Genomic DNA, 12,780 nt, shown 5'->3' on the forward strand with positions numbered 1-12,780 from the left:
ACAAACAACTTTTGTCGTTAATTGTATTTGTATTTGATTAATCAATATCAAAAAATGTGTACTGAAAAAATTTTCAAACGGAAATTTGGCAAACCAACAAAACTTACCTAATTCATTTTTTTCAGAAGAATTTTAACAAATCAAAAATTGAATGAATAAAAGTTGTAAGTTGTATGTTTGCAAACAAACAAGAAAAAAACATTCAAAAGCAATGATGATTCCGTTGACAATGATTGGCGTCAATTATTTATTTGATATGACGAAAAAAACCAATTGAAAATTTTTCATTTTCTTCTTCTTCTTTGAAAATCAGAATTTTTTGAATCAAAATTTCGAAGAATAAAATCATATGATGGCTATGATGATAATTAATGAAAATGATAAGAAAGAAACTTTTGACGAAAGAAAAGAATGAATGAAAAATATGGAAATTTTTTGATTTTTGATTTTTCAATTTTTATTTTATTTTTTTGGAATTTTCAATGAGCATCATCATCATCATAGAATAATGAATAACATTTTTGATAACATTTTTCTTTCATTTACTTTTTTACTTTTTTCATTTTTCATTTTCATTTTTTGTTGAATGGCACAAGTCACCAAATTATTTGGTAGAAAAAAATGGGAGACATAATCATCAAATGATGATCATGATGGTAATTGCTTTTTCTTTCACTCTTATTTTCGAATAATTTTGTAATCAAAAGAAGAAAACTATAAAATTCATCGGAAAAAAAATATCAAAAAAAATTTCATGAATTTAAAATATCAAATCAAATTAGATGTGTGTGCGATGTGTGTTTGATAACCGACTTGTTTAAATTGATGATTCTATTGGAAAAGAAAATACAATTCATGAATAACACCGATGATAAATGATGAATGATGATGTAAAACACACAAACAAACACACACACACATTATTTACACAAACATTATTCACACACGCCTACACACACACACAGGATAAAATTTCATATTATGGAAGATCTTTTCATGATTTCCATATCCCATATTAATCAGAAAATATTATCATTTCAAACAAACAAACAAACAAACAAACATAAATCTGATGATTATAAGTGGAATTTATGCAACAAAAAAGAAAGAAAAATTATCAATCATCATTATTATTATAATAATAATCATTAGTTGTCATAACTTTATAGTGTATGTTTTTTTTTGGATTAATTTGAAAATACATTGAATGATGTGTTAACTAAATAAACAAAACAAAAAGGAAAAAGATACACAAGAGACAAAAACAAAAAATGAAATAAGAATATCTTTGTTGTTTTTATCATTTCTGTTTTTTATTTTCACCGATACGATCCATTTTCGTTCCATGCTAAATAACAATTGTGAATGAAAATGAATCTACCGCCAAATGTGAACCAAGACAGAGACAGATCAAAAATAAAAAAGAAAGAAAGAAAAAGTTTTTTTTTTCTTTTGGCGAACGATGATGCTGATTATCAAGATGATGATGATTATGGTGATGGAAATGTGTATGTGTAAGTGTGTTTCTGGTGTGTGTGTGTGTGTTGTATGTGTTTGATTGTGTGTGTATATGGATGGAAGAACGTAAATGGTATTGAAAATTTTAACATTACCCAATTCCAAGTTCTAGCTACTACTTTCTTCATCATCGGATGAGAAGAATAAAAAAAAATCGCGCAACTCATAAAAACATTGTATATTTGAAAAAAAAATTTTGGACCCAAGAAAATATACAGCGATATACAGCGATCTTGTTTGGTTGGTTATTGTCGTCGGTTGTCGGCAACGAAATAGATCTTCGAAGAGTATCGTTACTGTTGTTAATATTGTTGTTGATGATGATGATGATGATGATGATGAGAATATTTTGTGTATAGACAGAAAAGTTGTATGAGAAGAATAAGAGAATTTCTACAACAACAAAAAATGATAGGGAGCTTGAGAGATTCAAACATTCTTTTGAATCGTTTTTTTCTGTTCTCTTCTGTTGAAGGGTATAAAACAACCGACCAAACAAACCAAACCAAAAAAACTGAATACAATCGAATGAGGAAAAATTTAGTAGAGGTTCCAATTCTATTGAATAATATGTGTGTGTGTGTGTGTGTGTATGTTTTTGATACCCCTGTCTCTGTGATATTCCAGACCAAAAAAAAAAAAAAAAACAAAATCGCGCATTCATTCAATATTTTTAACCTATTTGTTTGTTCCATAATCCATAGTCATAGCCATTAGGGTTGGGGTATAGATGAGGGTGGATTTTAAGGATCATCATCATCATCATCTCAAAAACAACAACAACTATAACATCTTAGTTCGTTTACTATTTTTAAGATTCTTTTTTTTTTAATTTTATCTATATGAAACAATAGTATTCATTCTAAAATTCTAGTAACAACAGTAATATTTTTTCATGCTGCTACTACACAAACAAACACACACAGACACATTCGGATATCAGTATCACCAAAGAAATTGAAGAAAAAAAAATTGAACCAAGAAAAAGAAAATCATTAACAAAATAAAATGCCAGACGTAAAGAAGAATCGTTTGGTTGTTATCATAGTTTTCATTTCATTCAATTTCTTATTCTCTAATCTATCAATGCTAATTGTTAATATTTTTTGAGAGGATGAGGTATTTAGATGAATATTTTTTTCATTCGTTCAATTTTCTAAATAACTAACAGGAGGAAAAGAGATGTATTCTAGAAGAAAAAATTTTCACACTTTTCCATAATGTTGATGCGTGCGTGTGGATGGAAAAAAAATTCGCATACAGGCGCCAAAAAAAAAGAATTCATTTGAAAAAATAAATTGTACACCAAGATTATCATAAAAAAATCATTATTTATTACAAACACAAACACCAAGATAGAAAAAAATATTTTTGGAAAAAAAACGAAGAAGAATAAAACCACCATAGTCTCCATAGTTTATACCACTAATTATCATTGCAAATTCCATTGAAACCAGATTTGTGACATTGATCAAATTTTCCCGAAATTTTTTACATTACCATAAAATTAAATGCACGAATATTCATAATCCACATCGACACTCGGAAAAAAAATCCAAATTTTGCATGAAAAAAGACCGTTTTTCTTTTTTTTTCTTTTTTGCGTGAGTGTTTCCTTCACATTTCAAGATTTTTTTTTCTCGTTTCTCTTGACTATCTATCTATTTTGTACGTGAAATCAACCCCTAAAGGATCCAATATTTATTACATCACATTTATCATTATCATCATAAACGTTAATATCAGAATGAATAAAACAATTCGACCAATTGAAACAATGTGAAGATAGGCAAAAAAAAATCATTCATTCATTCATTCATCCCATTCATTTCAATGTAACTTTTTTGTTTTGTTTTGTTTGAAATATGCACAGACATAGAATTTTACAATGTAAGCTATTTGATGCACGCTATAACGAAATGACAATGATAATGATTGAAAATGTAGAAAAATTAATTCAGAAAGTTATACGTTAAAATACGTTTTTCCATTCAAAGATAGAGAATTAGGCCAAAATTTTAGACCAGAATTTTATAACTGAATGTATATTTCAGCCAATCATGAAAAACATTGAATCCTGCTGTGTAGTATTTGTTATGTATAGGATTGTCTATAGAGCTGATTTGTTATGGCAATGACATTTTATGCTATGTAAAAACCATATATACTACACACGTATTATTGTGGATCATACACGATATCCTGTCGTTAGTCGAAACGAAACGAAATCAAAAATTTCTTTGAATTGTCGTCATATGAAATGAATGTTTGTGTGTGTGTGTGTTTTAAATTGATAATCATGCAAAAATATTTTTTCAAAAAAGTGAACAAAAAAAAAGTTTTGAACTTTTTTTTGTTCGTTTGATTCGCTTTTCGCAAAATTTATCATATAAACAGAAATTCCATATAAATATTATTTGATTAAATAGATATGTAGGGTTCTTAAACTTTTTTTTGTTTTTAGTTTTCCATAACACTTTCAATCAGATCAAAATCAAAGAATCGAGATTCTGTGATTTTATTCTTTCTGTTTTTTTTGGATAAAGAAAACAATTCAATCGGAGATTCTTTGAATAATAAAACAAATCGATCATTCATTTGTAGATGAAATTTGAATTTTTGTTTCTTCCATCCAATTCAAATATGTAATTACGTAATAATAATTACGTTCTTTATTTCGATGATGACGTATAATTGAACATCCTCATTTTTTTTGATGGTAAAATTTTTTCGCTTTAAATATTGTTATGTCAATACGATGAACGGGAAAAAAAATCTGAAAAAAAAGTTCGATGAACAAATCAGCTCGATAATAAAATCAACAACAAAAGATATATAAATCGTCATTTTAACATTGAAAGTCATCAAAGCTTGTTTCGAATCAATTAAGATCACAAATTTTCAACAAAAATGTTACCAAATTATTCTACCGATGATAATGTTCATCTATCTTCATCTTCGATTGATGATAATCTTGAATCATTTTCAATAACTGATTTCTACAAAGATAAAACAATTTTTATTACCGGTGTAACTGGATTTATTGGTAAAGTTTTGCTTGAAAAAATTTTAAGAAAATGTTCTTCGGTTCGAAAAATTTACCTGCTAATTCGACCAAATTCATCCGAATCATGTCATGAACGTTTGAATAAAATGTTAACAACATCGATTTTGTTCAAAAATCATCAAGACAAAATTGATCTGATCCAAGCCATTGATGGTGATATCACAGTCAAAGATCTTGGAATTTCTGAAAATGATCGTCAACGATTGATCGAAGAAGTAGATGTTGTTTTTCATTCAGCTGCTTCCATTCAATTCACTGGAGTTTTGGAAAAATTCATAAAGCAAAATATTCAGGGTACTGATTCATTGATGCGTTTATGTCAGAATATGAAACACGTACAATCAATTGTTTACGTATCTACAGCCTATGGAAATTGTCATTTGAATGAAATTAAAGAAAAAATCTATCCTGTTGTTAATGATCAAGATGTTGAAGTTTATCTTAAGCAATTAATCGAAAAATATTCCGATCATGATTTATGTGAAGGACATTCGGCACTACAAAAACGTCCAAATCCTTATACACTTTCTAAAGCGATTGCAGAATGGCTTATAAAAGAAAAATATCAATCAACTTTACCGATCATAGTATGTCGTCCTTCTATCGTACTTGGTTCGCATAAAGAACCATTTCCTGGATGGTGTGATGCAATTAGCGGTGTATCAGGCTCATTTCTATTGCTTGGTCTGGGAATTGGACAAAAATTTATTGTCGATAAAACAAAAAATCCGGATCTGATTCCAGTCGATTTAGTGGTTAATTCATTGATTGTTTGTGGAGCATATCGAGCGTCATCACATTATTCACCCGAAAGAAATGTTGTACACATTAATACTAGTACTTTGAATCCAATTTCTTGGGGAAAATTTTTCCAGCTATGTATCAATTTTGAACGTCATATACCTTCGATCAAACAGGTTCGTCCAGTATCAATCGATTTTTCTAACAATTATTCAACAGTATTTGAAAAAATTTGCTATAAGTTTAATCAAATCTTTGATCATTTATTGTTTGCCGTAATATTTGATCTGATATGTATGATACTGGGACAAAAACCATTCATGTTGAAAATTATTCAAGTTTTTCATAAAACAATGTTTGAGCTAAAATTCTTTTCACTACGACAATGGAATTTTGAACATGAAAATATGCCATTCATCTATAAATTGGTGAATGAAAAAGAACGACCATCATTCAATTGTGATGTAACTAAAATTGAATGGGAAGATTTCTGTTTCGGAATGTGTAAAGGATTACGTAGATATCTGCTCAAAGATCCAGATACAACTTATGAACAGGCTAGACGACGACAAAATCGAATCTATCTTGGTTTCCGTTTGTTTGCTGTATTTAAATATTTTGTATTTTATTTCTTGTTTAAAAAATATTTACTCCAAACAATTTTGTGGCTTACATTATATAGTCTACCATTATCAATTATCGATCTCGTTATCTATTCGTATTTGATTCGTTCTGTATTTGTCGCATTTATATCGTTTAACAAATCAAAATCATTCGAATATTAATTTAGTTATTAAATTAATTGATTAACATTTTTTATATTGAATTTTTTTCATCAACAATTATCATTATTATAATTACATGTAGGGTGACATAAAATAAATTAATTATTAATTTTTCATCAATAAAATCTCTTTTAATTGAATACGGGTTAAATTTCATTTTTTTTAAATCATAAATATCTAATGGCGCCATCAAATGGAAACATTCTTGATCAGCAAAAAATACAAAAATTTGATCCATTTTTTTTTTTGATAGATGGCTCTCTATGTTACCGAAGTTTTTATTTTTTCACTCATTTTTAGAATTTAATTCATTATTAGGTCTTTTTTTAAATGAATTTTTTTTCAATTTAATTTTTGTTTGTTTTAAATAGATTTTTAGAATCGTCAATAGCTGTTTTTTAGAAAAATGTCTGTCAATTATGCTAGTGGACTTTCCGAATATAAAAATAAAGGAACCTGTGGTACCAAAGAGGTGAGTAATAAAATAAACAAAATGATTTAATGTTTTTAATTTTCAAAAAAAAAAAATCAAATATAGTTGATCGACAGCGATAAAAAATTGGCTCAAAATATTAAAATCTTAGCCGAATGGATTCGTAAATCAAAACATTGTGTAATATATTGTGGTGCTGGAATTAGTACGGCTGCTGGTATTCCCGATTTTCGGTATGTGTGACACATGTTTATACCGATCGATTTAATCGAATTACGATTGTTATAAAGTGGACCGAATGGTGTGTGGACATTGGAAAAACGTGGCCAAAAACCGGATGAATCAAAAATGAAATCGTTCGATCAATGTATTCCAACATTTACACATCTTGCTATTATTACAATGATCAACAAAGGCTTGGTAAAACATGTTGTCAGCCAAAATATCGATGGATTATTTTTAAAAGCTAATATTGATCGTGAAAATCTATCCGAATTACATGGAAACTATTTTGTTGATGAATGTATCGATTGTCATAGTCGTTTTATTCGCCATCGTCCAAGTCCGACAATGGGCTGTAAATTTACTGGTGATAAATGTGCTAAATGCGATGGCCCAATACATGATACAATTTTGGATTGGGAACAAGAACTCCCTGATAATGAATTCGATCGTGCACAAATCGAATCTGAAAAATGTGATCTGGCTATATGTTTAGGCACATCATTACAAATTGAACCAGCCAATTTATTGCCTTTAGAAGTGCTTAAAAAATCCGATAATCAACATGAAAACACTGATGATCACTTGAATAAATTGGCCATTATTAATCTTCAACGAACAAAATTCGATCGTCATGCTGATCTTATCATACATCATTATGTTGATAAAGTAATGGAATTAATTTGCCAACATTTAATGATTCAAATTTCTCCATATGAATCAGCATTAGATCCAACAAAATCTGGTCATGATCTCATACCATGGAATCGTAATGATTTCAGACCAACAATAAAATCTAGGAAAGAATCATTGTAAATATTTTTATTTAAATAAAATCAATTTCTATATTCAATGAGATAACAATTTAAAAAAATGGAAGTCAAAAAAAATTGTCGATAAAGAGAAAAAATGTACAGAAAAAATACATCAATAACAATGAAAAGGCAGTTAAGATAACAAGGATCCATTATTTCGATAATGGTCCATTCATATTAGTTGTTTCATGATTTAGTTGATAAATTTTTGTGATGACAATATCACCGGTCGATAATGTTTGCGTACCAATATCACATTTTGGCAACGATGTTGATTGTGGCGATGCTGATTGCTGTGGTTCCAACGATAATATTGGTGATAATGATGTTTGCTGTCCATTCATTTTGATAGCATTCGATGATAATGATTTTCCATGACAATGACAATGGCAACATTGTTGTGATTCAAGTCCGATACCGGACGAATTGAATTCGCCAGAATGATCATATTCTCTACTGGATGGTGATAAACTGGATGTTTGTTTTTCCGAATAATAATAATCATCCATAAGAACACGGCTTTCTGTATCCATATAGCATTCGACATCTGAATCACCTACTTCGGAATCATCACCACCACTACTTTCGGCTTTATTGTTTTCACCATTATTCATGCCATTCTGTTTGCGATTTTCAAAGCGTTTCAATTTCTTTGCTACATTCATTGGACCTTCGATTTTATTGCGAATTTCTTCAGTCATATCAATATATCTAAAAAAAGGAAAAAAAATTATTCAAGTTTATTTTAATTATTTATCAAACTGACCTTAAAAGTCGTATTTCACGATTACTCAAAACAATCTTTTTCTTATCATTATTAAACAATTTCAATTTCAAATCAGTCAATTCTAATTCAAATTTTCGTTGACGTTTCAATTGTTTGATTTCATCAACATTTATATAGGCAAATATTGATTCATAAACTAGTTGTTTGAAAAGTGGTTCATATTCTGTACGAATCTGGCCACGTATATTTTCATAAACGGTTGGATATAGTGCATAAACTTCGGTCACAGCAAATTGTATCATTTCATCGGTTAGTGGACGATTTTTCCAATATTTATAATCTTTTCTATAGATTTTATGTAGTCGATCTTTTTGTTTAGGATTTAAATTTAATCCACCATAAACATTGGATAAAGTATAGAATGAAATATATTTGGTTGGTTTATATGCCGGTCGTCCAGTGGATTGTTGTTGTAATATTAGATGTGCTACCTGAGTATCGAAAACATTTTTCAAAGTAATGCCAAAACATCGGTAAAGTGAAGCAGAATTTGTACGAACATCATGACCAATTTTTACAATATTTTCAGATTCCAACAATTTTTTAAGGCCACTTTGTATCAAGGTTGGATTGAGAAAAACGTCGAACAAAACAATTTGAATGCCACTATTATTAGGTTTATTGATAGTTTTTTTATATGATATTTGTATCAATGTAACTTCACCGTTCGTTCCTAGATTGATACCTTCAACATCGATTCCAATAGCAGGACAATTTTCACCGGTGGTAGAAGAAGAAAAAATTTCTTCGACAATCATTTCACAATCTTTATTTTTGACGACGATTCTTGGTTTGATTAATTGCAAATCTATGCTATCATATTGATTTGAATCATTTTGATTATCTAATGATAATGGTTCTTCGTTGTTATTTGGAAAATGGCGATAATTTTGATGATCGTTTGATGATGATGATGATGAAGAGGGATTATGGCATCCTTGTGAGACAATTTTAATGATTTGAGATCTAATCCGTTGATTGACAACTGATTGTTGTGATGAGCATGATGTTCTCGCCATTCGACCGTTGGAAGACGATGGTGATGGTACATGTTGTTGCTGTAGTTTTCGGACAGGCAATTGTTGCTGTTGAATTTGTGATTGACTAGAATATAAATTTGATTCAAGTTTTATCTGTTGTTTTTTATCACGTAAAACGGTTAACCGTTCATTAGTCAATGAGACCATTTGACCTTGTACAAGAAATATCCGGGAATTCATATGTAAAAATGTTATTAAATCAGTTGGCACTTTTATAAAATCATTCCATAAAGCCGGTAGTTGCTCCTTGGATTGCATAGAATTATATAATAGATCGATAGAAATTTTATTTGAATAAGTTTCAGTAAGACTATAGACTTTATCTTCAAGGTCTTGTACTAATTGTTGCATCAAATATGGATCATGTTGAATTTCTTCGGGCATTCGTCTTAATCGATCATTATGTCCATCTTGTTCTAACTGATCAAGTACAGACTTAAGAACAACATAATCATCTCGAACAACAAAAATCAATGGATATGTTTCTAGAAATTCTCTAAATTCTTTAACATTTTGGCCTGAAACATGTCGAATTTCGGATGAAGCTTGAGACCGATGACCAAATAAACTTTTCAATGGTACTTCAGCAACGCCATATGAATTAAGTTTATCCGTAAAAAATTCAATTGTTTCTTTTGTATAATCACGAACTGCAGAACCATCATGATCGCTAATCAATGGTGTGAGTAGAACCTATTGTAGAATTTAAACAAGGATAAGATTATCAACATATTATTATCAACAAAAAAAATTAACTCACAGTTTCACCATCGATAGTGAATAAAGAAGGAAATTTTAGTAGAAATTTTTTCAAACCAGCTTGACTACCGCCAGCAATTTGTCGCATTTCTTTCGTAAAACCTTTAGCTCCAAATTGACAAGACAAATCATGTAAGGTACGTGATTGACCTTTACCGATTAAATGATCCAGAAAAAACATCAATGTTTGATCACGTATAACATCAAAATCTGCCATAATGGCTATAAATAATTTTGAAATATTATGATTCAAAAAAAATAGAAAAAAGAAAATATAGTCAAAATTTTTGACAATGGCACTTTTTTTCCAAACAAAGTTGAAAGTGACTATATTTTTAAAGCTGATGAAACAAGATGCAAACAGTACGACCGGCAAATAAATAATTGTTTTGGAAGTCTTGGATTTGTTGTTTGACCATCATGTTCAACGGAAAAAATTGTAGAAACAAAAAAATATTCACTTTTATCACATTCACAAACAAACAAACAAACAAGTTTGTTTTGATGACAACGATTTGTTTGGATTCATGAAAAAAAAACTGTAAAAAATTTAACAGGAAACAATGCTTTTCAATCACAAACAAACATTATTGCAAACATGTCTGTTCTCGTTATGATGTGTCAAATAAACAAATAAAAATTGGTTCATCACTAATGTTTTACTTGGACATTTGAAAAGAAAATTTACAAACTAACTATTCCAATTGGAAAATAATGGGCAAGTAAAAAAAATTAATTAATCAAACAGCGAACCTGAAACAAACGCACTCGTAATATATGAGAAAAAAAGAGAAGTACCAAGGATGATGATCATCAACAATGTGAAAATTTATGGCGGTGTCAATTTTGTGATCGTGGTGGTGGTGGTGGTGGTGGTGGTGGTGGTTGACAACAATGACGATATTATTATTATACAGAATATATCTTCATCATGATCACAATAATCATCATCATCATCATCATCGATGTGAACATTTTATTTCGATGTGTGAGTTTGGACGAATGAATGGAGAAAAAAAATGCCAACAAGATGTACGTGTGTTTGTTTTCAAATGTAATAACAGGATTTTTTTTTTAGTTTTTAAAATTATGATGACGACAACTCCTCAATTATGGCTATAAGCCAACCAAGCCAAAATGAAGAAGATGAATTTGTTCAATGTAGTTAAATTCAATATTTTCATATACATTTCAATGAAAAAAAATTCAATTTTGTTTTCCAATGTTGGCGGTTCAATGATATATAACATACATGTTTATTTAATAAATGGTAGAATTTTAACGGTGAATGAATTTGAAACAAAAAAAAGGCACAAATAGTGCAAATGTTTTTAAAAATGCGTTGGACGCATTGATATTTTGTAATCAAGGTTGTCATATCATCAATACTGCATTGCTAAAATTTGGTCTTCATTCATAAACATTTATAGGTCAAGATAAAGTGAATGATCTTGGATTTTACTTTCAGCCAATTTAGTTTGAAGTACAATGAACAATAACAATAAGATAATCTTAATTCAGGGTATTTAAACATGAAACCATTAACAATAGTTGATTCGGTAATGAGATGAAGTTAATCTATAGTATTTGCTTTTCAGTGATAACAAATTTCACGATAAATAATATTAATAACATTGATTTGAACAATGAAAAAAAAACGGTTGGGTAGCCGTCATCGTCTTCGTCATCATCTTAGTCGCCGAAAGGCCATGAACTTGTTGCTTTAAAGATTCAACTTGGACTTTCTTGTTTTAGCATCTTCCAAAAGCAGAGCAAAGCAAAGTCTGAAGTGGAAGCAAATATTTTCTGTTTTTTTTTGAGCAAGCAATAACTTTATACGAAAAACACAGACAGGTAGCTCAGTTACGAAAGAGAGAGATTGTGTGCGAACTATAACTTGATATTATCGACAGATGAAGAAGAGAACGGTAGAATGAATGAATGGAAAAAATGTTCTCTTTACAAATACAGCGATGTTTGAGATGACTATGACAACTATTTTTTCAAAGGAAATTATAAAAAAAAATTTGATATGAGAATGAGGAAAGATAAAAACATTGATTATATGGCAAAATGTTTCTTCTTACATACGAACAATCATCTGAAAATATGTGCTTATCGATACATTTGTATTCGATTTGAGGCAGTTTTTTTCTGGAGTATTTTTCTCAAAACTATGTGAATGAATTTTAAATTGAATCTTTTTAGCTATAAGGCAGATAGAGTGATATGAAAGAGTTGAATATTTCAGGTTTTTTTCTGGTTCTCAGTCGTCATTGATAATGTTCGATGATCAAAGTCGATGTAAAAGTAAAAAATTTACTGTGACAAATTTGGACATTCGAAACTTTGATGATAAAGCTGATTGAGCCAAAAATTAAAATCATTTTTTTGTTGTTACATTTTTGATCGTAGACAATCTTAATAATCAGAATGAATGAACATGCTGTGTTTCTTTAGTATCATAGTAAAAATTATCTATCAACCAATGTTAATGTTGTTTGTTGTTGACGATAATGAGGAACATTGTATGCGCCAGTCTGATAAATGATACTTGCTTTTAAGCTAAAGATTGATCCATCCATTTCAGTATCTGTAATATAATGTAGATTA

At 29.3% G+C, this 12,780-nt stretch overlaps 3 protein-coding genes across 6 annotated transcripts; 2 read left to right on the forward strand and 1 right to left on the reverse strand.

The window, feature by feature from the left end:
* Nucleotides 1–4,369: 4,369 nt before the first annotated feature.
* Nucleotides 4,370–6,208, forward strand: LOC113793315 (fatty acyl-CoA reductase 1-like). Its single transcript, XM_027343329.2, has one exon. It carries the CDS (start codon nt 4,429–4,431, stop codon nt 6,109–6,111), a length of 1,683 nt encoding a protein of 560 aa, XP_027199130.2. The 5' UTR covers nt 4,370–4,428; the 3' UTR covers nt 6,112–6,208.
* A 202-nt stretch (nt 6,209–6,410) lies between these two features.
* On the forward strand, nt 6,411–7,619 carry LOC113793321 (NAD-dependent protein deacetylase Sirt6-like). Of its 2 annotated transcripts, XM_027343336.2 has the most exons (4): nt 6,411–6,429; nt 6,483–6,583; nt 6,650–6,777; nt 6,835–7,619. In XM_027343336.2, exons 2-4 carry the CDS (start codon nt 6,518–6,520, stop codon nt 7,580–7,582), a joined length of 942 nt encoding a protein of 313 aa, XP_027199137.2. In that variant the 5' UTR covers nt 6,411–6,429; nt 6,483–6,517; the 3' UTR covers nt 7,583–7,619. The 2 variants fall into 2 exon arrangements, with proteins under 2 accessions (XP_027199137.2, XP_027199135.2); XM_027343334.2 differs by lacking the exon at nt 6,411–6,429 and having other exon boundaries at nt 6,436–6,583.
* egl (Egl_like_exo domain-containing protein) lies at nt 7,574–12,653 on the reverse strand. 3 transcript variants are annotated; one of them, XM_075821786.1, is made up of 5 exons: nt 12,259–12,653; nt 10,921–12,162; nt 10,169–10,389; nt 8,348–10,101; nt 7,574–8,292 (listed from the first exon to the last, which is right to left on the reverse strand). In XM_075821786.1, the coding sequence occupies exons 2-5, from the start codon at nt 10,979–10,981 to the stop codon at nt 7,734–7,736; spliced, it is 2,595 nt and encodes an 864-aa protein (XP_075677901.1). In that variant the 5' UTR covers nt 10,982–12,162; nt 12,259–12,653; the 3' UTR covers nt 7,574–7,733. The 3 variants fall into 3 exon arrangements, with proteins under 3 accessions (XP_075677901.1, XP_075677899.1, XP_075677904.1); XM_075821784.1 differs by having other exon boundaries at nt 12,255–12,653; XM_075821789.1 differs by having other exon boundaries at nt 10,169–12,162; nt 12,255–12,653.
* Between the last annotated feature and the right edge of the window lie 127 nt (nt 12,654–12,780).

The sequence above is a fragment of the Dermatophagoides pteronyssinus genome, unplaced genomic scaffold (assembly GCF_027571235.1).
Source record: "Dermatophagoides pteronyssinus isolate colony J.1.1.1.1 unplaced genomic scaffold, Derpt_VIB-CSIC_2022.12 sq0001, whole genome shotgun sequence".
NCBI classification, from domain to species: domain Eukaryota; kingdom Metazoa; phylum Arthropoda; class Arachnida; order Sarcoptiformes; family Pyroglyphidae; genus Dermatophagoides; species Dermatophagoides pteronyssinus.